Here is a 24,516-nt window from a genome sequence, read left to right as displayed (position 1 = left end):
CAAAATTGAGCAGAGTAAGCCACTCTCTGCTAACCATCATGAGTAAGTGTGTGGTCTCCTTAACCTGGATTGTGAAGGCATCCCATTTCCTGGGCTATGTGGAGTCATAAAGGGTCTTAATGGGCCAAGTTCACAGCTAATGTTAATTGCGTCCAGACTTTTTCAGGCATTTCTGTAGCGGTTTTAGCAGGTCCGGCACATCTCAGGCTGGCAATTCCCACAGGCAGGCATGAATATTTTCTCTTGTGGAAAAGAGCTGGTCTTTAGAGAGGACCAGTTTAAAAGCAGCTTCTTTTCCCCTTCCATCCCAAAAGGATGAGAGGAATCGCTAAGCAGCCGGGGTCTTTGGTCAACCATCGAGCCCCTAAAAATATTGACTGAGGTTTTAAAACGTGCTTATCCCATTTCACACATTGTGCTAAGCCAGAATATGGTTGGTTGGTGGTGGCTCAGGCCTATGGACCAGGCCAATTGCAGTTTATTCAACAAGCCACGGTTAGCATGGCGTGTGAGTTGAAGTGCAGGATATGGTAGGTTGTTCTCTTCTACAGCAGGTGACACTGAAGGGCAATCTCTTGTTTGTCCGACACTCTAGGCTGAAGTGGTTCGGTGTGTTGTGAGAATCCAGCCTGAATGTCTTTGTGTAAAGGACATTTCCAGCAAATGTCGTCTTCTTCTTCCGAGCATTTTCCCGCTATCGTGCGGTCTGCTTTTTGGATCCTGAAACGCCACTTTGCCCGGTCATCCGCATCCTCAGGGCACAGGCCCTCGATTTGCATGTCCTTATTGATGGTGTCTTGCCATCCCTGTTTTGGTCGCCCACGTGGCCATCGATTTTAAGATGGTAAACTATTTTGGCAACAGTGGAAGTTTCCGCTCTAAGGACATGTCCATACCAACGAAGGCGGCTTTCTCTCACCTTCTCTGTAATTAATGACACGCCTAGTTGTTGTCGAGTGGCATCGTTTGTGACCTGATTGAGCAGGGTGATGCCCGATATCCAATGGAGCACACGCATTTCCATAACATGGAGGCGGCTCTCTATAGCCTTTCTTGCTGCCCGACACTCGGTTCCATACAGTGCCACGGGGCAAACAATCGTCTTATAGATTGTAGATTTGAGACAGGTTGGTATTTGTTTGTCACAAAGCACACTGGAGAGTTCTCGCCAGCGCATTCACCCTCGCTCGCACGTCACTGCTGATGCAACCATCACCTTGGAAATGGGATGCCAAGGTACCGAAAGATACCCACCTTCTTTAAGTTTTCTCCATTTATTTGGAGCGTCCCATGGGTGGTTACATTCTCTGGATACTCAATTTTCTTTACGTTCAGGTGGAGTCCAAAATGGGTGAGGTGGTCATTCCATGCCTGTACTTGCCACTGCAATTCATTCACACATTTCCAGCAAATGTGTGCGACAGAAATCAGAATTTGGGCTTGCTTCCAGCAGACCCCAAAGCAAACATTCAGAGATCACCCTTAGCTCCAAAATATTTACATCTATTAGGGTGTCAGCCGAGCTAAGCAGAATCAGACCTAGTGGATGGGAGGCCACTAGGAAAGTTTTAAAATATATATCTCAGAAGAAAGCTGTGGCAAAACCACTTCCCTGGGATTGCCAAGAAAACTGTGTGGATGTGAAGTGAGTTGAAACTCACTTGCTGTGGTTTTTGAAAAACGGAGAGCATGCAAATGAGCATCAGGGACAGCCGAGAATCTGCCATTCGGTCCCAAGCATCTTCATTAACAAGGACGTAATAATAATAATAATAAATTACTAAATTACTAAATTACTAAATTATTAAGACAGCCAGTTTGGCAAGGAGCTGGGAGACTGTGAGTTCTAGTCCCACCTTGGGCACGAAGCCAGCTGGGGACCTTGGGCCAGCCACTCTCTCTCCGCCCTAGGAAGGAGGCAATGGCAAACCACTTCTGAAAACCCTTGCCAAGAAAACTGCAGGGACTTGTCCAGGCAGTCTCCAAGAATTGGACACAATTGAATGGATTAAAAAAACATTAAATTACTAAACTAAAGTTCATGGCATAAGCCAGCAGTGGTGGTGCCAGTGGTTATTGGCACACAGGGTGCCATACCAAAAAACCTTGCATGGCCCTTAGAAAATCTGCGCATCAACAAAATTTCCATCTCTCAGTTACACAAGGCCACATGGCTTGGATCTGCATATACGCTATGCTGATACATTACGACATCCTAGATTCTTGGGAAGAACTCAATTCGAATGAAGGCCAACACCGGTTAAAGAACTGGCAGCTGTGATTTCATGTTGTTGTGTATAATAATAATAATAACAACAACAACAACAACAACTTATTAAACTTGTGTGCCACCCTACTCTTATCAATTTTGGACTTCTTTCTTTCTGGGATTTGGGAGGATCACTCTCAGCCAAGTCGACAAGGCGCTGAGTGTCAAGGCCGTGGGTCAGAGAGATGCCCGGATCTGGAGCTGCCGTCTGGCTTGGCCACTGCTCTTCCGTGAGGTTGCGCTGCAGCTGTCAAAACACGCTAGAGTCGCACCGCAGGACAAAGCCTGGAATGTTGGCTTCTTGGAAGGGCTGGGGGCTGAACGGCCTCGTGGGGCACTGTGGGTTCCTGGGGTGGCCAAGGAAGGGGCGCCTGTGTGGTTGGCAAAACCCTTCATTTTGCCAACCCAAACTAGAGGGGTTTGGGTTGGCAAAATGAAGGGTTTTGCTGCAAGAAGCTGAATGCATGCTTGGGGGTGCTGATCTTCATTTGCATGCGCAGCCCTGCTCTCAAACTTTTGGCCCTCCAAATGCTGCCGAGTTTCAGCTCCCAGCAGTCCCAGCAAGGTGGGGGATAATGGGAACTGTGATTCAGTGCTCTTCCTGAGCCAGAGGTTTAAAATATTATTGGCTCCCCCAAAGAAGGAAAAATATAGTGTATCTGGAGACCCAAAGAGGAACAGAAAACAGATTTTTGTCTCTTTTCTGACCACACTGAGGTGGCCAAACGTTGTCTTTGGCTCCCAACTTGAAATGTTGTATATTTTCTGTCACTGGAGCAACCGGCCATTAAAAGCGGATGGCCAAATATTATCTAGTTCCTTGATAGTTCTTGCAGTGGGATAGTTGCCGGTGAACAGAGGACTTGGATGGCAGTGCAAAGTAGGGGATGATGGGAATTATAGTCCAGTCTCCCTGGAGGGCAGCAGACAAAGGAGGCAGCTGCAGACAAGTTCATTGTAGTTTTGGACTACAGTTCCCATCAGATCCAGCCTGCATGGGCATCCAGGTACTTTGTTTACCAGTTATCCAAAGGAGGACCATGGACATTGTAGTCCAGCACAGTTGGAGGAAGCCAGAATGGCTAAATTTACATATTATTCCAGTGCTTCTTTCCATCAAGATTTTTTAAAAAAATAGATAGATAAGTAGTCCTCGCTTACAGCCACAGCTGGGACCAGAATTTTCATTGCTAAACAAAACAGTCATTAAGCGAATTTTACAACCTTTTTTGTGCCGGTCGTTAAGCGAATCACACAGTTCCCCATTGATTTTGCTTGCCAGAAGCTGGCCGGGAAGGTCAAAACTGGCAATCGTGTGACCACGGGATGCTGCAACGGTCATAAATTCAAACCGGTTGCCAAGCACCCAAATCATGATCACATGGCTAGGGGGACACTGCAATTATCGTAAGTGTGAGCACCGGTTGTAAGTTGGTTTTTTCAGCACTGTCGTAAGTCTGAACCATCACTAAATGGTCATTAAGTGAGGACTACCTGTATTGATTCTCTGTGGTTTTTCAGTTTTTGTACTCTGATGTTATGCAGCTCCTGTGTCAGTCCCCCATTATGCTCAAAGGCACCTTTCTCTGTCCCTTCCTTCCCTCCCGAGTCTTCCCCCTCTTCTGCATATTGAGCTGTTTCTCAGGGGAATTCATTGGAGGCTGTTTGCACATCTCACCTGGTGATGTGAAGGAAGAGTGAAATCTTTGCCAAATGCCACCCACCGAAGATAAGAGCAAACACACCTTATGCTGGAGGAGACACAGACATCGTGGGAGTTCCTGCAGGATTGCTGCCCTCTGACAGTGGAAAAGCAGAGGCTACATTCACACAAACTGGGTTCACCCAATACACTAAAATGGGAGTGGGCAGTTGGTGGTGCCACATGCTGGACCCCACCCCTTTCCTGTGTGAATGTGTGAAGCAGGCCATCACACTAAGGCAGCATCTGGTTTATATGTTTAAGCGTGGCACGTTATTTATTTATTTATTTATTATTCACATTTCTATCACCGCCCATCTCCCCCTAAAAGGGGGACTCTTTATGCCAACGTAGCAGTTCTCTTTCGTTGACCTGAGTTAAGGGTGTTGTGTGAACTCACCTAGATTTGCCACAAGTCAGCTGTGTGCTGGCCAATGCAGTCTGTTTGCACACCGGATTGAAAACTTTTTATAGGATCTGCTTTTGGATTTGGGGTTCATGGCTGCCCAGCATGACAACATTCACAAGACAGGAACTAAGTCTGGTTTGTGATCCTGGCTTGTGAAGGAAGGAACATCTCAGTTTTTGGCTTGTTCTCAAACAGGCTGTTTATGCCAAATGCAACGTGTTTGTGGTTGCTACCTCTGAGTTTTTATATGTTTTTGCTTTTTTTAAAAAAGGGGAGACTACATAATCTGCTTTCTTGGAGATCCAGCATTCTGCTACTGTACTGGCAGTGATTGCTCTCCCATGTTTCTAGTCCTCAGCATCCAAGCTTATGACCCTTACTGATCCACCTTACTTTGGTAGAAAGAGTTTTGAGGAAATGAATGCAAAGCTGTGACCACTGTAATTCTTGAACACAATTACTATACTTACGTGATAAACGCTGGAAGGCGGACAGCTTTTAAAGAGGGCTGGTGAGTTTTAAAATCAGGAAAAGAAAGCTGTTTTTCTGGATAGCAGTAGACTCAAACATCAAGGAGTGCCAGTTTTCCTGGATGGATCATGCTGAACCCCGTGTGCAATTCAGGCACATCCTGTGCCCCCCATACCTCCAAATAAATCCTAGAATGTTGAACTCTTTGTATGCAAATTTCCTTGCAAATTTCAGAGAGGTTTTAAAGCAAATTCTTTTCCACTGAGGCGAACGAGAAGTGACCGAGGGAAAAAATGCAAGAGAAATTTTTGGCCTGGCCTCTTCCTACTGTGTGTATTGCAGTGTAGGATGATAGATATGCCAGAAGAAACCGGCTGTTAATCTTCCGTTGTAAACCTGAAATAAAGCAAAAATGGAGCCCCAGTCTTCTTTGTGAGTGACTTTCCTGCACCTCTGCGAGCGCTGATCACAAATCCACCTACTTCTTCCCTATTGTGAAGGTTTTACTGTTTACTGTGTTGCTTATATTTTTCCCCTGGATGTTTTATCGCTTACCTTGTGTTGTCACATCAAGGACCTTTGAAGCTGCGTTGGGTTGGGCTGGATTGGGGGACGCACACATCCCAGGCGTGGTGGTGGTGATGCGTGCAAACGCACAGGGCGGTTGAGAATCTCCCGCAGCCGTGGCTGTCCACGGAGCAATATTTTCAAAAGGAAGGGTTTGATCTAGAAAGCTTGCCCTCCGTTCCAAAGTGGAGGAATTGCTTGGACTCTGATCGTGGCTCCTGGTACGAAGCAAAGCTGAGTGCTGAAGATGCGGGCCTTTCCCTGCAATCACACAATGCCACGTCCAGCCACTTGAAACGTGGCTGGATCACCAGGCCCGGATGCCCTGTTGCTTCCTGGCGGCTGGTCCTCAGCCGAGCCTGTAATCAAGTTTCAGCTGACGAGAGCCCGCTGGCCGCACCAGACTCCTTTCCATTTCCCAGCGTTGGCCTCGCTGCCTTGAGTAAATACAGCGGCTCATTTTTCCATGCTTGGTGGGCTTTTCCAGAAATGGCAAATTTCCCTTCCCCAAGTTGAAGCCTTGAGTTTCACTGTACTTTGTGGCTCATTGTTTTCCTCCTGAATTGGACCAAGGATGCTGGGCGAAAGAGATGCTTGTTGGTCAGAGCCTAAGCTATCATAAAAGGGATAAACTTTATGGTTTGCAAGCCTGTTGCAACACAGGCTCTCCAAGGTTGACCACAGAGCTCTAAGTGCTGGTTCAGGACAGCCACCACTCAGTTATATTTTTTAATGCGCCAGGAGGGGCAAGCGAAGGGTGTGACTCGTGTTCCAAATTCCAAACGCTCTTTCAAAGGGTGAAACGGCTGGTTTCCGTGCAAAATCAGCCACTTCGGTTGGAAGTCCTTTGGCTAAAACAGCTCGGCTGGGAGAGGCTGGAGGCGGTAGTAAGCTGCTGAGAAGCTGACCAGAGGGCTGTCTGATGGTTGTTCTGGAGAAAGGTTGTGATCTGTGGTTGTCAAATCTGAATGGGAAATGCCACTTTTTGTTACGCACAGATCCTCTCTTCTGTCAGGAGTGCAGCAGTGATGATCTGTGGTTGCTGGCTGGGGGATTCTGGGAGTTGAAGTCCACACATCTTAAAGTTGTCAAGTTTGAGAAACACTAGTCTAGATAATCTCCAGGCCTTGCATTCTCTGATTCCCCAAAGAAGATATCTCTGAATGATGCCTTCTAGAAAAGAGAGGACTATAAAAAAAAAGGAGCTTTCACTGTTATCTTTTCAGTAAATCCTTGACAAACCTCCCGTTTTAAAAGTAAATTAGTTGTGGGGCCAGGGAGACCTTTCAGATAAAGTTAGGCTAAAAAAATATCTCATAGAATTAAAAAAGATACGAGCCATGTTTAGACGTGCATTCAGTCTGCTGTATAAGACTGGGGGCTTTGTGTCTGGTCTGATCCTGACTATTGTCGTTTACAAGCCAGTGTATGCAGCTTAATGGATTGTGCAATTGCCTCAGCCAGCTGCAACACATTGAATAAACTATGGTTAATGCACAGGGCTTGCCAGAACGTGTGAACAGATTCGAAGTCTGGCATTCGGGCAATAGAGTTGGAATAATGGGAGAGCGAGCGAGCGGTGTGTTTATGGGTAGAGGACGTCTGTGATTTTCCACAATTTCTGAACAAAGCTTACGTTTAAAGTAACACTGATAGAGACTGGTAGAGATTTGTCCCTGGGTGTTCAGAAGTTCTGGTGTCAGAACTGGTGACTTTGATCCTTCTTGCCCAGCAGAGCCTCACACATGTTTTTAGATGCTGGTTTCCAGAATTCCCAATTGGCCAGGCCAGCCAAGTATACAGGGAGTTGCTCACCACAGCAGAAAGGCTGGGTATATATGAAATTGAATAAAAAAAGGGAGTGTGGTTATTACCCACGCCGGGTTCGCTTCATTTCTCTATCCTGCCAGGCGTTGGGAGAAATAATAGACGCTGCCGCTTTCTAGAGTCTTTTTCTGAGTCCTATTTATGGATCTCTGTGCTGCCCAAATTTAGTGAGTAGCCCCAAGTGGCCTTTCTGCGCGTTCCTTCCAAATGCATGGACTTCAGCTCCCATAATCCTCAGCCGCAGCTATGCAGATGGCAAAGACAGGATAATTTTCTGTTTCTGTTCCTTGTCTTCTGGAACAATTGCCTGCATCAGGGTTTTCAGACTGCATCCTGTTAAAAACATAATAATTCTGGAATCTCCCGATCAAGAGACAAAGCTGTCGTGATAGAAAATTGGTTCCGTGTGAGTGAGGTTTTTCCCCCCTTAATTTCACCCTATCAAGTTCTCGTGGAACCCTGGAGGTCCACAGAACACAGTTTGGAAAAACCTGGTCTGTAAAACAGCCGTTCAGATACTTGACTCAGCAATCAGGTCTTCCCACAGTCGTCCCTTCTCCCGGATGAACATACTCGACACCTCCAACCACTTCTCAGAGTTTTTCCTTCCTTCATGATGGGTCTTCTCAGCGGAGGCCTCCAATTTCTGGAATACCTCCTCCTGGAAGTACGGATGGCTCCAAGCCTGCTTACCTTTTGCAAACATGTTAAAACCATCTCAGAGCACGATGTTGGCCTTAAACGTTCTTGGTGCCTTGTTTTGTTACCTGTTTCCATATGATAAATAAATAAACTGTAAAGCCACTGTTTCTTGCCCTGGAACAATGCTGGATAATTCCACGTGACAGTTTGTTAGATACTTGATAGCGCTCATGTCGCCATGCAGGGTTCTCTTAGCGAATCATGGAAGGGACCTAGAAGATCATCCAGCCCAACCCCTTGCCTAGTGCATGAATCCATTGCACCATCCCTGCGAGATGGCCATCCAGCCCCAGTTGAAACATCTCAGGCAAAGAGAGTCCACCAGCTCTTGAGACAGCCGCTTCCATTGTTGAAGAGCTCCTGTCCTTAGAAATATCTTCTTGATGTCCAACCAGCATCTGCTTCCTTATAATTCAGTCCCTTTGTCTCTTTCCCAGTCTCCTGGAATGTCTCAAAATAATTCTGCTCCATCTTCTACATGACATCCCTTCAGATCCTAGAAGACAACTATGATATCTCCTTATAGTCTTCTCCAAGCCAAGCATACTCAATCCCAACATCCCAACATCTCCAAGTGTTCCTCGTACGTTTCCCCTCCAGGCCCCTCATCGTCCTGGTTGGTCTCCCCTAGACATGCACCAGTTCTACCTTCATCAAATTACTTCAGGTGGATCGACAAGGAAGGAGAAACAGGGTGGAGGTCCCCTTGTCAAGGGAACGGAAATGGGTTGGAAAATATCTTAGCGGGACTTTGTGTGATCAGCCTGACTTAGAGCAGGCTTAGCAAACAACTTTTAATTGGAGGAAAGATTGGAAAATTGCAATTGGAGGAAAAATATCCTGATACAAATAACTAACATGGAAAAGGCATTTCCAGACTGGGACACCCAGCGATGCAGAGATCAGGGTCTGAACTGAAGCTCTTGTAAGAAAAAAGTCACCATGTAGTGATGGGTCACCATATTTATTTTTTTTTAATAGAGTAATCAAATGGCTTAAGTCTTAAGAAATGTGTTCCTGGACTCCTCCGTAGCAGTTATTTAATTGCTCAGAAATTAAGTTGGAAGTCAGAAAGCCAAACGTACCAGTTGCATTGATCTAGAAGATGCTGTCCAGCCAAGTTCTGCCTCCTTGAATCACTTTGTAGGATCTTTCCTTGAAGATACTGTGGACTTCATGATGATTGTGGCCACCCACATTCCCTCCTGCAAACGGGTAGGGTCCGTGGCTGGGGGGCACCTCTCTGAAGATCCCACCACTAACATTTTCTTTTAAATCACTTAGTTGTTACCTGCTCACTCCCCATCCCGTGGTATGGATGGCCCTAGGGATATTACAATTCCAAAGTTGACAGAAGGGAGGATATAAAATTCTTTTTATGTTTGAAAAGGTGGCAGCATCCTGTGCATGGCCTGCCAGATTAGCACCTAGTCACCCAGGGAGAGCTTTTAAGGGTTATTCACATTCCATAGCCAGAGAGATGGTGGACCAAGTGACCCTGTTATCTCACAATGATGTGACAAAATATTATATACAGACAGAGGTTTAGAGAAGATTCTTATGTTCCCCAAGAAGGAGTTAGAGAATTGTGGGCTCAGTGGTTACAACCAGATATAAATAGCGAAGGAGGGGTTCCTGGAACAGTTCCTACAAGTTATTCCTGATCCAGTGAGGTTTGGGGCAACAGAGCACCACTCAGAATCTGGAAAAGTTTTGCAACAGGCTGCTCTGCAACTCTGCCCAAGTCTGAAGTGTCAGGGAGTGGCTGGATTCGCAGTGTGTCCCACACTTTGCTCAGAGTGTGTTCTAAGAACCAACCGCGATGGCTTCCAAACCAGGATCAATGTTTTAGGTTATATGTAAACCCAATTAATTGTGCCATGTTTGGCTTATCATGGCCATAACAAATTGTGGTGTGTGCATTATGCAAAGCCAATGGCTGATGAACTCTGCAGGGTTGTTGTTGTTGTTTTGGCTGTTTTCCAAAATGGAAGTAACATCTTGGGAATTGTTGGTCTAGATCAGTGTTTTTCAAACTTGGCAACTTTAAGATGAGTGGACTTCAACTCCCAGAATTCCCCAGCCAGCTGGCTGGGGAATTCTGGGAGTTGAAGTCCACTCATCTTAAAGTTGCCAAGTTTGAAAAACACTGCTCTACATGCTTCCCTTGTGTCAGGGGTTAAGGCCATGCACCAAGTTTTCTTTTTGATGACTCTTGGCTAACTCACAGGTTGCTGAACAAGGCGCAGCCAATTTTGCAGATGAATCCTAGGTTGTTTGGCTAATTCCTGGTTAGGCTTCCTCCTTTTTAAATTGTTGTCTTGCATCTCTGGTTTGATTAGCGGCTTCGGCCACAAGCCACGAATAAGTCAAGAAACTGCAAATGAGCCACTACATCTCAGACGCAAACCATGCCTATCAGGCTATGTTAGAGTTACGAGTCATTTCCAAATTCACCCTGGCTTGTTCAGAAAGCCAGCATAAGCTGATAAAGCATGTTGTGGCAATTCATTAAGCCATCATTTGCTTTATTTGAGCATTGCCTCTTACATGCATTAAATTACATTTAAATCACATTCCGTGACGTATACTTAGCTGGATTAATCCCCATGAATTTAACCTTCTCCTTTCCATCCCATTAAGCATGAAAAGACCTTGGTAACTTGGAGGGTAGGGACACAAGATTTTGCGGTGCCACCATTTGCAAACCTCACTGGCTCGCTAGGACCAGGCCACCCCAACTTGGGTTCTTCGACTTGATTTTCTCCAGATACTGGACTTGGAATCGGAGATGTGCAAAATGTTTCAATCCTAACCATGCCCACTTCAAAAGGCACCATCTCAAGTGTCAATCGGTCATCCTGCACACAAATGGGGTTGGCGGGCTGGCATTTTGGAGATGGCCCATACCCAAGAGCTGGGCACTTCACCCTCAAAGCAGACTTGCCAGCCTTGAAACACTGCCTGGCGGTATGACTAGGTCAAGCGTGACACACACGGTTTTGCATTCGAAATACTTTGCACACCCTTCCTTGGGCTGTGGTGGTCACTAAGATTTGCCCCACATCACATGGGCTTTTTGGTTAGCTTTCAGTCCCTCCCTGGGACTGGTGCACAGAGGATTAACCATGTGCCAGGCGCCTCCTGTGTTTGTTCAGTGCCAAAGAGAATTTCCTTAATACAGCCTGAAGTATGTGGAGGTTCATGGATTTTTTGGCATTAACGTGACACTGGGGCCTCTGCTCTGCCGCTCCGGAAGTTTACAGTTGTTGGGTGTTTGCTTTTTTGGAAAGCTTAGTATCTATCCTTCCTATATTGTATACATATCTATAATGTATACAATAATATGTTATATGCAATAATGCATTATGAATGTATAGAATAAGAGGAAGAGGCTGCGATGGAGATTAAAACCAATACTTTGAGTCTGGAAATACTGTAGGTCTAATTGGCGGTTCCCTGTTCAGCTGTGCGGTTCATACACTCACACAGCAAAGAATGTGGTTTATATGGTTTGGTTATTTGTTGCATGATGCCATCCCCTGCAGTTAGCAAACTGTTTGTCTGAACCAGACCATGGTTACAGGCACATCCCGTAAGCCATGATGAAAACAAATGTGATTTGTGAACTTGGCCCTCAGTCTGGGTGTCAAGTCCAGGAAGAGCTGAAACGTCTAGATTTTCGGAGATGGGGTAGCGACAGAGCGGTTCTCCCAGAGAGCATTAATTCACGTACTGATCTTGGCAGTGTCTTCATTGTCACTGGCAGTCCTCACTTAACAGCCATTTGTTTAGTGATGGTTCAGACTTACAATGGTGCTGAAAAAAAATGACTTGCGACTGGTCCTCAAACTTACGACCATCGCTGCATCCCTGAGGTCACGTGATCGTGATTCGGGCACTTGGCAATAGGTTCACATTTATGACCATCGGAGCATCATGTGGTTATGTGATCGCCATTTTTGACCTTCCCAGCCAGCTTCTGGCAAGCAAAATCAGTGGGGAACCATGTGATTCGCTTAACAACCACATGGTTCGCTTAACGCCTGCAGCGACTCACTTAGCGACTGCTACAAAAAAGATAATAAAATCAGGCTGGATTCACTTAATGACTGCTTTGCTTAGCAACCAAAATTCCCATCTCAATTATGGTTGTTAAGCGAGGATTACCCATATATTCCATATTTATGCTCCCATAATCGGGTGTGATCGCTGTGTCTCTCCCCAGCATTCCCACTTCATTCCTCGCTTTGTTCTTCTTGTTGATGGTAATGCTGGTAATGTTTGAGAATCCCATGATGTGGAGATTACAAATTAATTATTACCATTCAGTTATTAAAGGTAAAGGGTCTATTTTTTGCCCAACCCTAATCCCAAGGAAATCATTAGTTTTTCTCCTGTGGAGAAGGCTGCACGAATGGATTTATCATTTTAGGAGGTTGTGATACTACAAAGTTTGGGAAGCCCCGTGCTGAGGGCTGCTGCACAAAAATGGAATTGTTTAACATGCTCGCTGGGGAATTCTGGGAGTTGAAGTCCACTCATTTTAAAGTGGCCAAGGTTGAAAAACACTGGTCTAACTCATACAGTTCTCTGGTTCCCAAAATTCAACTTACCCCCTACTCCACAGTTAAATTTCCTGGCCAGCATCCACCAGCATTGATGGCTTGTAAATACAGGCTGGATTTCGTGTTTGCCAAAAAAACCCAGAATCACCAGGAAACAGAAAGGGGATAATTAATAAATACACAGAGAGCACTCATATTGACCGATACCAAATCTGAATTAGTTTTAATTAGCTATCCTTTTGATCAATTAGCCCCACCTACTTCATCCTGGCTCCGCCCACTTTGCAGAGTCTGGCCCCTACGCTGTCACTCAAAGGCTGAGAAAATTACATCACTTTTCCTCTGAACTGCACCCATAATTGGGGTGCATTCCACTGCCCAGCTTTCTGAAATGCAGCCTTTTCTTACAACATTCCATTGGCTGTTGTGACTGGGGAGGATGGGACTTGTAGTCTGACATTTCTGAAAAGCATCTGATGGGAAAAAGCTGTTGTGAGGCATTTGCCTCCTGGGATCTGCTATGGATTTGCTCCCCACATTTATCTTCTGCAAACATCAGAGAGATATTGTAGATAAGTGATGATGGGAATTCTCTGGCTGGAAACCAAGCCCAGTTACAATCCTGCACTGAGCTTGGGTTGGACTAGCTGCCCTCTGGGGCTCCCTTTTAACTCTGTGGTTTTATGTGGAGTTCATAGGAAGTTTTTCAATCAGAAAAAAATCCATTGATGATTATTAGTGAAAATCTGGTTGAGTGCACTTATTTGATTTGTATTAGGAAGCTTTACATGCTAAATTAATAATAATAATAATAATAATAATAATAATAATAATAATAATAATAATGTGGATTTGGTAAGCGTCAGAACCATTTCCCCCCCGCAGAGGCTAGGATAGTTGAATTGACCTATTTAATTAGGAGAAAATCAATGAGATCGGTGATGTTTGGATTTATACGAAATTCCAGCCCAGGTTGACAGAAAGTGCTCATGGAACACATGAGGTGCAATTAAATAAACTTCGTTATGGCTTCAAGCCATGGGCTGGTTCCCAAACCACATTTTAGCCATTATGCGAACCCAGCCTTATTATAATAAAAAGTTGTTTCAGGCCAAATCAATATTTTACTCGGATTTTTTAAAGATCGGAATATTTGTAAATATTTTAAAATGTTGTTGCTTAATAGCATATGTTTCCCTTACTTTATTTAGGTTTGTATCTTCCTCGTGTTTTGCAATGTTTTCTGAAAACCACTGGAGGTTTCTGTCTGCAAACTAGGCTGAGATTTATTAACCCAAAAGGATTTCTTCCTCAGAAAAGCTTTTAATGTGATAATTTTGCATGCCTGAAGCGCCCTGTTTATAAATATATGTATTTCATAGGGAGAGTTTGAATTAAAAAGCAATGTATTATTTCCACTGTTACACGTTAGAAGTTTTGCATCTACTCTCATGGTCCAGTTTGACATGCATTGAGGTAGTTAATTAATGTTTAGGAGATGAGGCATTTCTGAAAATGGGAAATATGGTGCAGAAGAGTATGTCAGTGCAGAGATTCTCAAAGTAGTTATGGATTCCTCCAGAAAGTACTTGTGGATTCCTGGGCTGGAGGTTGGACTAGATGATCTTGATTATTTATTTAGAAGATTTTTATCACCACCCATCTCACTACAGTGACCTGGATGGTATACAAGGGTTAAAATAATAGGTCCTCTCCAGTGCTTCCATTTTGATTTGATGCAGTGGATTCCTGTGCTGTGTAGGGGGCTGGACTGGATGGTCTTGAAGGTCCCTTCCACAGAGTCCATTTTGTGATTCGCTGTAGTGGATTCCTGCACTGGGCAGTAGGGTTGGACTAGATGATCTTGAAGGTCCCTTTCACAGCTTACACTCCGTGATTCTGTGAATGTGTGCAGTACTGTGTTCTCCTCAAAGGGTTTGTGGGACTCCCCTGAATATTATTAATTAATACTAAAACGGCTGTGATTTCTAGAAAATGGTGTTTTGACTGAGATTGCTTGCTTGCTTGCTTGTTTCTACTAGGAGGATGGAGGCTTCCTGCTTGGAATTAGCCCTGGAAGGAGAGCGGGCATGCAAAGCGGGGGATTTCCCTGCTGGCGCCGCCTTCTTCGAAGATGCGGTAAAGGTGGGAACAGAGGACCTGAAGACCCTCAGTGCCATTTATAGCCAACTGGGCAATGCCTACTTCTATCTGAAGGACTATGCCAAAGCTCTGGAATACCACAAGCATGATCTCACCCTGGCCAGGTAAGGGCGGTGGGGCCAGAACTGGCCTGTTGGGACATGAAAGAGGAGCTGGGGCTGCAGCGGTCAAGCCCTGCGGGGTTGCAAGAATACCACCCGAGGGGGAGAAACTAGAATATCGAACCCCCTTATTTTCCCTTTGGGGTGGGGCTGGGCTGGAAAAGAAAGGCACATTGTCTGTTGGAGATGGGAGAGATTGTGGGGGGGCTGGGAAAGGAGGGGAAGAGAGAGCAGATGAAAACAGTCAAGAGACAGAAAGAGTTGGCAATTTATTTCATACCTGCAACTCCCCCAATAAAAATGTGGAGCTGCTGAGAAAAAGCCAACATTTTTAGTTCTGCTCCCTTGGAGGGCCTTGCAAGGACACCACGCCTGCTCTCGCAGCCCCCGAGCAGGCAGAAGGAGGAAATGCAACGCCCAGTCTGAAAATGCTGTCCCCCCCCACCCCCTGGCCAGTCCTTACTTCCTTGTGGCTTTCTTCCGAGAGGAACTCCCAGCGTCTTTTCACAATGCCCACAGGACCATCGGGGATCGGATCGGAGAGGGCAAAGCCAGCGGCAATCTTGGCAACACGCTGAAAATCCTGGGTCAGTTTGACGAAGCCTTGGTTTGTTGCCAGAGGCACCTGGACATTTCGCAGGAACAAGGAGACAAGGTACAGAGGATGGCCAGGAAGAGAGCAGCATTTGATGGGGAAGAACAAAGCCTTTCACAGTTGCAGGGTTGCCGCTCTTGACCCCCCTGAGCATTGGCAAGTCTCATTCGGCAGGGAAGAAAGTTTGGGAGAAATTGGAAAGCCCGTTTCAGTGCCGAATCAGTGTAAACCGTGGTGGGCAGCACAAATGCACAATTTCCATTCACTCAAGGGCCAAAGATATTGAGGATTGCAGCCTAAGAGTTTTGGGGGGCGTTCAGGGTTTCAGGGGGTGAAAGAGGTGCCTCAAACCTCTGCTTATCCACCTGCTTTTGCTCCTTAACCTCATCAGGTACAAGAAAAGTCACCGTTTTGGGACCTTCCCAATCTGGGGGTGCTGTGGGGGTCGAGAAGAAACATTGATGGGTTTCCTGCACCCACCCCACAAGCCACACTTTTATACTGCTGGCTTCTAGCCAGAGCAGTGTTTCTCAACCTTGGCAATTTAAAATGCGTGGACTTCAATTCCCAGAATTCCCCAGCGAGCCTGGCCAGCTGGGGAATTCTGGGTGTTGAAGTCCACACATTTTAAAGTTGCCAAGGTTGAGAAACACTGAGCTGGAGTGTACATTCAGGCTGGTTAAAGCTGCTTAAAGCAGGTGACGTAACACTGTGTCATTCTCTGCCACATGGAGGAGCGATGTCACACAGGCCATGATATCACAATGCACCTGGTATGACTATGATGTAAAAAATGTGCTTCCTTTGCATGATGATGCAGTGGAGGCAAATTGCATCATTCCCATCACTGATGACATCATGGCTTTCCCCCTGAGGGTCTAAGTTTCCGAATGCAGCTTTGTGGGGATTCTTCCCTGTCCTGACACCAGCAGCCACATGTGGATGAGGAATTGGCCTTCGACAAACATGAGCTCCTCTTTTTTTGCTAGGTGGGGGAGGCCCGAGCGCTCTATAACATTGGCAATGTCTACCACGCCAAAGGCAAGGAGGCCTTGTGGAGCGTGCCCCCGGAGGAGCCAGGCCGGCTGCCCCAGGAGATCCAAGGGGCTCTGCAAAAGGCGTCCGAATTTTACGAGTGAGTGAAGGCTCTTCTCCAGGCGGGGAGCAGCCAGGGGTCCCACTGAGGCCACCCAATACTCCACGTGGCCCTCGTTTGCTCCCAATCTTGCCAGGAGCACTCTCTGGATTGCAAGGAGGGCCAGGCAAAGCCTAAGCCCGGTTGGAGCCTTAGATCACCAGAAAGCTTGCGGGTGGGAAGTGGTGCCAGGGAAGGGAACCTGCTATTCCTTCTTTTAAAAATTAGTTTTTATTAAGAAATTTTTGCAGAATAACGGCAATAGGAAAAGAAAAAGGGAAGAGTAAGAAAAAGCAATAGAAAAAAAAGAAAGGAACAGCTTCCGCTCTTCTTTGTAGCAGTTATAAATGGATTTATCCTCTCTCTTTAAGATGACATCATAACTCCCTTTTTTCCATATTTTACCCATTCTAATTATCAGACCCATAAATTGCAAGTTCCTTTTTTTTTCCATTTTCAGCAAAAAGTCCATCAAGCATTTAGAGTCTCTAATAAATGTAGTTAATGTTTTTGCCCTGCTATTCATGGGCACCAAGATGTCTGTGAGGACTCCTTTGGCACCCCCACCTTCCCTTCCCAACCACTTCAGTTGGTTAGAATCGACCTGCGTTGACTTCTTACTCTACACTTTTGCCTCACTTTGAGGAGTTGGGAGAGTGAGTTAGCCCCCCCCCACCTTCCAACCCCCCCCAACTATTCCATCTCCATTGTTAGTGAAATCTTGTCATTCACTGGAGCATTGATCTGCATCACTGCTTCAAGAAGCTTCAGCAGTGGGTAGCCCTTGACCAATCTTGTCTGGCCTTGGAAAGTCATCAATTCAGAGCTGAGAGAGGAGACCACAAGGAAATCCGACGGTGCTTTTTAACTTGAAAAACATCCTAAATGCACCTCTTGGGGGCAGAATCCAAAACTGAGCTCCGGGCAAAAGTCTAAGTTGTTAACAAGGAAGGGGAGAAGTAATAAGCAAGGGAATGAAGGGGTGCCAACGCTGCTTTTGAGGAATGCACAATGTTCCTATTAGAAATGGCGTTCTGCTCCTTTTCCCGCGCATTAAGGGCTGTCTCTTTCTGACTTTCCTAACAGGAGGAACCTCTCTCTTGTGAAGGAGCTGGCTGACAGAGCTGCACAAGGCAGGGCATACGGGAACCTGGGCAATGCCCAGTACCTGCTGGGCAACTTCAGCAAAGCGATTGTCTTCCATAAGCAGGTGAAACTCTGGGTGGTCTCTTTTCTCTCCCAGTTTAGACGTCTACAGATTTGGGGGGTGGTCAGGGCCTTGGAGAGATCCGTTGAGATCCACACTTCAAAGATTTATTACAACTGGGATAAAAACAGTATTTGGTTTGTGTTGCCAGTTCTTTTTTTAAACTGTACCCAATTAGACTAACCCAGACTCAAGAAAGCCACAAGCACTTAGATCCTGGATGGGTGGTTTCTTTGTATTTCCCTCTAAGGGTTGGGAGATGTTTTATTTTGTAAAAACAAACCTATAAAAGTGGTACGTGAGTGCTTCCTATATTCCTATTGGTATCTCTATACTATTACTATGATAATTACTATTAAAATTACTACACTATTACTATTCAATTACTATTACTATGTCAATATTTATACTCTATACCAGTGCTTCTCAACTGTGGCAACTTTCAGATGTGTGGACTTCAACTCCCAGAATTCCCCAGCCAGCCATGCTGGCTGGGGAATTCTGGGAGTTGAAGTCCACACATCTGAAAGTTGCCACAGTTGAGAAACGCTGCTCTATACTATTACTATTCAATATACTATACTCTATTGATTACTATTACTATTACCTATTACAATTATCTATATGGCTTTCTACTATTACTAGTATGCATCAACGTTTCTTTCTTAAACCTGTTCTGTCTCAAGTCCCCTCTCCCTGAGATTTCTTGTCCTTTTTCTGTCAACGGCCAGCGTGTAGAGCTCTTGTGCCTTTTTTATGTTGTGCTTCGTCTTGCTGGACTGCCATACAGGCAGACCTCAACTTACGACGGGAATCGGGACGGGAATTTCCATCCTAAGCGATGCGGTCGTAAAGTGCATTGTCACATGACCACATTGCTTAATGACAGCAATCCCGGCACTCCCCATTGCTGTTGTTAACTGAATTCCACCAATGTTAGCTTGGACCAAATCCAAGTCAATCCAGGCTTGGTCCCTCCCAGCCCCGAGCCTCAGTAAGGTAATGGACTGCCTCCCATTCCCCGCCACCTATCTCACCTCCCATCTCTGCCCTTTTGGCCACCCTGCTCCCTGCCCTGTAGGGCGGCAAGCAGCCTCAGAAACACATGGATCTGGGGCTGCTTGCCACACTGTGGCTTAGTGGCTTCTTGGCGCGCCGTGGCACTGAGAATGCAAGAAACCCTTAAGCTGCAGTGCAACACGAAGCCACAGCGGCCCTGGGAAGCCTCAGCCACCCCAGCTGACCTTCCCCATCTTCTTTCTCCTGCTGCAGACGAGGCATGCCCACCCTGGCCCTTTGCAAGGCAGCTGCTGGCCACGTGAGGCTATCTTCCCCAGATCTCACGAGGAAACTCAGGCACCCCAGGTTTGGCATGGGGCTGATAAAAACTTGGTCCCTGAATTTGGGAGATTAACTTTTGCAAGGTGGCTTTTTGCCTACCCAAAAACACAAATCACACAGAAATTCAGGGAAAAGCAAAAGCATTTATTACGGGGTGGGGGTAAGTCCTTTTATAGGGTACAGAGACAAATGATACATACATTTGGTATACGTGATACGTCATAAAGCAAGTAATCAAACAATAAGAGACATTGATTACATGTGAGAATTGAACAATAGAAAACATGGATTCTAGATAACATTCCACAAGTGGCAGATTTATGGGCTATGTCACTCCCTTTCCCAGCCGGGTTTGTGTCATTTTAAAACTTGCAAGTGTATTCAAGGACTTTCAGAATACGCTCCCTATTGTTTAGTTGCTGAAAAGGCTAGTTTTTTCATGTAAAAGAAAGAATGGTTTTGGGTAAAAGGAAAACATGGTTTCTTGAACTTCAAAAGAAGGCATGGATGCCATGCTTAAATGCTAATGTCACTTTTATTAAAAAGCTAATGAAGCCTAAAATTTCAGGTAACATGAGGCCATCTTCCCAGGCCTCGTGAGGAAACCGCCGTGCAAAGCCTTGTGCAAAGAAAGAAGGACCCAGCCGGAAGGGTCCTTCTTTTGCACCGGTGCAGCTGGGTTCCCCTTGCACATGCCTGCCTTCCAAAACCTTGCAAGGAGGCTGCATGCAATTTAGACAAAGCCATGCACAATTTGGACAAGGGAAGGAGGAAGGCCCGGTGTGGCCAGCAGCTGCTTTGCGAAGGGCCAGGCCAGGCGCGCCTCGTCAGCAGCAGCAGGAAGAAGAGGGCGAAGGTCAGCCGGGGCAGTGAGGGCAGGGCAGCCAAAGGGCAGAGATGGGGGGAGATAGATGGGTGGCGGGGTTTGAAGCGCCCCTGCGGTTGTAAGTGCGGGCGGGCTGCCAAGCGCCCAAAATTTGATCATGTGACTGCGGGGTCACTGCAACGGCCATAACTTTATTTATTTGTTTGTTTGTTTGTTTGTTTATTAAATTTATATCACCGCCCATCTCCCCCAATGGGGGACTCTGGGCGGTTTACAATAAATAGCATTAAAACATAGCCAGATAAAAATTACATTAAAATATACATTAAAAAACTTTAGGTGTCATGGCCAGCTCAGGCTCCTCGGAAGATGGCAAGGCGTTACAGGAGGGTCCTCAGACTGGGGGGATCCAGCTGAGAGTTGCAGGCCAGGGAAGCCGTGTTGCCTAGCAACCAGGAGAGGCAGTTATGGGGGGGAAGCCGCGTTGCCTAGCAGCCAGGAGAGGCAGTTATGGGAGGAAGCCGCATTGCCTAGCAGCCAGGAGAGGCAGTTATGGGGGGGAAACCGCGTTGCCTAGCAACCAGGAGAGGCAGTTATTGCTAGCCTCAGAAGATGAAGGGGCGGAGCTAACACCTCCCTCCCACGTGAAGAGAGGCGGGCTGAACTAAGGCACTCAGCAAGATGATTGGCCAGAAAGAACCCTGCCCTGCCAAAGGAACAAATCCTGGTCATGCCGCCCCTATATAAGGGGAGCCGCATGCCTCACAGAGCCATTGGTGACAACTCTCCCTTTACTTGGCTGCTGTGTTCCTCAACTCCTTAGCCTGCCTTCTCCAGTAGTGACCCTGGACCCTCATAACCACATTTGTTTCACCTTCCAGTACCTTGTTTATGATTTGAAATCTCTCTTGCCTCTAATTTAAGGTGGTTGAGTTTTTGTGGGCTGATATTTTGGGCGTGAGGGACTACGTTTGGCTGTTCAAACCTTTTTGCCGCTAGAGTTCTGTTTGAAAACCATTTTAGTAAAGATATAAGACTTAGCTGTGTGTCTGTGATTTCCATGGGCCAGGACAGGACCTCAGGCACTGGTCGTAAGTCCCTTTGTTCAGCGCCGTCGTAACTTCGAGCGGTCACTGAATGGATGGTCGTAAATCGAGGACTACCTGTACTTCTTTTCCTCTCTTTTCGACCATCCACTGAAGAAAGTTGGGGTGGAAAGTTTTTAGAGGACAAAAGTTGGACGGTGGTGTACTAGAAACAGGGAGATTCAAGTTCATCTCCATCCTTAGCTATGAAAATCCTCGTGAGCCTGGCCAGCCTACTTTGCAGGGTTGTTGTGAGGAATACTGGAGGAGGAAATGCTGTGACTGCAGCCTTGAGTTCCTAGAGGAAAGACAAGGTAGAAATCTAAAAATAAACCCCTAACTGCATTCTGCTTACCTTTTCCACAATGCTGGCTAGTGAAAGGGGAAGAATGTGTTATCTTTGTAATGGCATACTTATTCTTGGCTGGGTTCTCTTTGTAATTGTAGGCCTTTTACAGTCAAAAGACACAATATGAAACAAAGCAATATAAACATTTAGCCAGCAGTTCTCAAAGTGTGGTCTGGGGCCCCCTGGGGGCCCCCAAGAACCTTTCAGGGGGTCTGCAAAGTCAAATAAATATTTTAAAATGTCTCAGTTTTAATTTCTAATACAGTAAATATTGATAGATATAATCCACATAAACCAAAGCTCTTTGGGGTCCTCAAATCATTTTTAAGAATGTAGCGGTATCCTGAGACCAAAATGTTTGAGAACCGCTGCCTTAAGCAGTACCGAAAAAACAAAGCAATATATTAAAACTTAACTGTTAACTAATTTATTATATTAAAACTGAACTATTAAGTTAACTATTAACAATATATTAAAACTTAAGTTAACTGTTAACTATTTTAATATATTAAAACTTAACTATTAAATTAACTATTAGCAATTTATTTATTTTCTATCCCATCTTTATTACTTTTATAAATAAGTCAAGGCAGCGAACATACCTCATACTCCTTCCTCCTCCTATTTTCCCCACAACAACAACCCTGTGAGGTAGGTTGGGCTGAGAGAGAGGGACTGGCCCAAGGTTACCCAGTTGGCTTTCACACCTAAGGCGGGACTAGAACTCACAGACTCCTGGTTTCTAGCCCAGCACCTTAACCACTAAACCAAACTGGCTCTCCAGTTTGGTCTAGTGGTTAAGTTATATTATATTATATATTATATTATTATATTATATATTAAGTTATATTAAAACATAACTATTAAGTTAACTGTTTATTTTAGTATATTAAAACTTAACTATTAAATTAACTATTAGCAATATATTAAAACTTAACTATTAACTATTAACAATATATTAAAACTTACTTACTTATTTATATTTCAAATTTCATCACCACCCATGTCCCTCAAACTTAATTTTTTTTTTTTAAAACTTAACTATTAAGTTAACTTAACTATTTTAATATATTAAAACTTAAGTTAACTTTTAACAATATATTAAAACTTCCACCATCCCTACTTGATTCTGAAGCCAATGTGGACAGCTAGGACCACTCAATGGAGCAGAGCTTAACACAGCAGAGAAGCTGTGCACAGAAAGAGAATATTATCTTAAATAGCTTTAATGAGCACGTCAGAGAAATACAGGTTATTGATCTTACACACTCAGCCCGCCCAAGCATAAACCTCTTGCCAGGAAGGAAATTTAGGGTAAATTTAAAACGGCTAAAAAATTGAGCCCAATGAATTTGTTTGCCATTCAATTTCCTGGGGGTTTGTAAAGCTTGGAGGTTTTTGTGATCAGTCCAAACCTCAAAGGGGTAACAAGCACCCTCTAGCAAATGCCTCCAATGTGTGAGAGCAGTCTTTACAGCAAAAGCTTCTTTTTCCCAAATGGGCCAGTTGCGCTCAGAGTCAGAAAATTTGCGTGAGAGGTGCTCGCAGGGGCGGGGGAAACCTGTTTCATCTTTTTGCACCAAAACTGCCCCGATAGCTGAGTCAGAAGCATCTGCTTGCACAATAAAGGGGTGAGTTGGGTCTGGGTGAGCCAGAATGGGTTCTCTAGTAAAAGAAGCTTTAAACAGTCAAAAGCTGCTTGACAATCAGAATTCCAGGCAAGTTTAGCCCCTGGGGAGGTAACTTGCTGGGTTTCCCCCCTCCCTCTAGTTTTCAACAAGTCAGTTAGAGGCAAAGCAATTTGAGCAAATTGGGGGATAAAATTTCTATAGAAATTCACAAAGCCTAGAAAACTTTGAAGTTGACGCCTGGCGCAAGGGGGTTCCCACCCATGATGTCTTGTACTTTGGCAGGATCCATTTCGACCCCCTTGGAAGAAATACGATAGCCCAAATGGTCCCGCTGGGACTTGTGGAACTCGCATTTAGAGAGCCTGGCATACAGCTTAGCATCTCTCAGTTTGCGCAAGACTTTCTTGACAAGCTGAATGTGGTCTCTGAAGTTGTCAGAATAGATTAAAATGTCATCTAAGTAAACCAGGACCCCTTTGTACAAATGCTCATGGAGGACCTGATTGATATATTGCATAAACACTCCAGGGCCCCCCGCTAACCCAGATGGGAGGACTTGGTATTGATAGGAACCTGGAGGGCAGTTAAATGCTGTTTTCCATTCATCCCCCTCCCGAATTAGAATTCTAAAGTAGGCTTCTCTGAGGTCAAGTTTGGTGAATACTTTTCCCTTCAATAGGTGTGATAGCATGTCTTTCATTAAGGGGAGAGGGTATTGATCGTTTATTGAGATGGCATTTATTCCACGGTGATGTCATGAGTAAGGATGGCCAGCAGGGGGCTCCCATCCAGGCTGTAAAGCGCATGCGTAGCACTGAGGAATTAGGTAGCCATTCCAAGAGACACAGATCGGGCCCGCCTTAACCTTTGGGGTTTATATGTCTGGGTTTTTCCCATGCTTCTTCAGGTTGTTAGGATTTCTGTTATGTAGCAGTAATAAAACACTAGAGACCTGTTCCTTGTCTCAGCGTGGTTCCTGGCTGTTAGGACAGGTAATCCGTGCAGAGTCTCAGAGAGCCATCTTTTTTCTCCCGGAAGAGCACCGGGGCTGCCAAAGGTGAATTGGCAGGCTCAGTGAACCCCCTCTCTAAGTTTTTGTCAATGAATTCCCTGAGAACTTGTTTCTCAGTTTCTGACATAGCATACATTTTTGGCTTAGGTAGTATAGCCTTTGGGTCAATTTCAATGGCACAGTCAGTTTTTCTGTGAGGAGGCAATTGATCACACTCTTTCTCATCGAACACGTCAAGAAAGTCTGTATACTTGGGTGGAATGTCGGGCTGTGCCACAGGTTCTGCCACAGGGGTGTGGTTGAGGAGGGTGCCGGCTACATTCCACCCAAGCTGTGGTACAGTAAAGAGGTTGCCAGCCCCATTTTTAAACAATAAAGCACCTGAGTCCCAGTCGATTTGTGGCTTTCTACTCTTTAGCCACGGGAGTCCCAGGATGATAGAATAGTTGGTAATAGGGGCTACAATAAATTGCAAGGTTTCTTTAAGCCCCCCCAACCTCATGGCCAAAGTCTCAGTCTGGAATTCCACAGGTCCCCTGTGGGCAACTGAACTGTC

At 45.4% G+C, this 24,516-nt stretch overlaps 1 protein-coding gene across 1 annotated transcript in view; it reads left to right on the top strand.

Moving 5' to 3' along the window:
- The window catches only part of GPSM1 (G protein signaling modulator 1), an 87,540-nt gene that overhangs the window by 883 nt on the left and 62,141 nt on the right, over positions 1-24,516 (top strand). The window contains exons 2-5 of the mRNA XM_063316219.1: positions 14,558-14,782; positions 15,299-15,434; positions 16,364-16,509; positions 17,596-17,719. Of these exons, the coding sequence (XP_063172289.1) occupies positions 14,558-14,782; positions 15,299-15,434; positions 16,364-16,509; positions 17,596-17,719 (631 nt within the window). The remainder of the gene's footprint in view (positions 1-14,557; positions 14,783-15,298; positions 15,435-16,363; positions 16,510-17,595; positions 17,720-24,516) is intronic.

The sequence above is a fragment of the Candoia aspera genome, chromosome 16 (assembly GCF_035149785.1).
Source record: "Candoia aspera isolate rCanAsp1 chromosome 16, rCanAsp1.hap2, whole genome shotgun sequence".
In the NCBI taxonomy this organism is placed as follows: domain Eukaryota; kingdom Metazoa; phylum Chordata; class Lepidosauria; order Squamata; family Boidae; genus Candoia; species Candoia aspera.
This window is presented reverse-complemented; position numbering and strand designations above follow the sequence as displayed.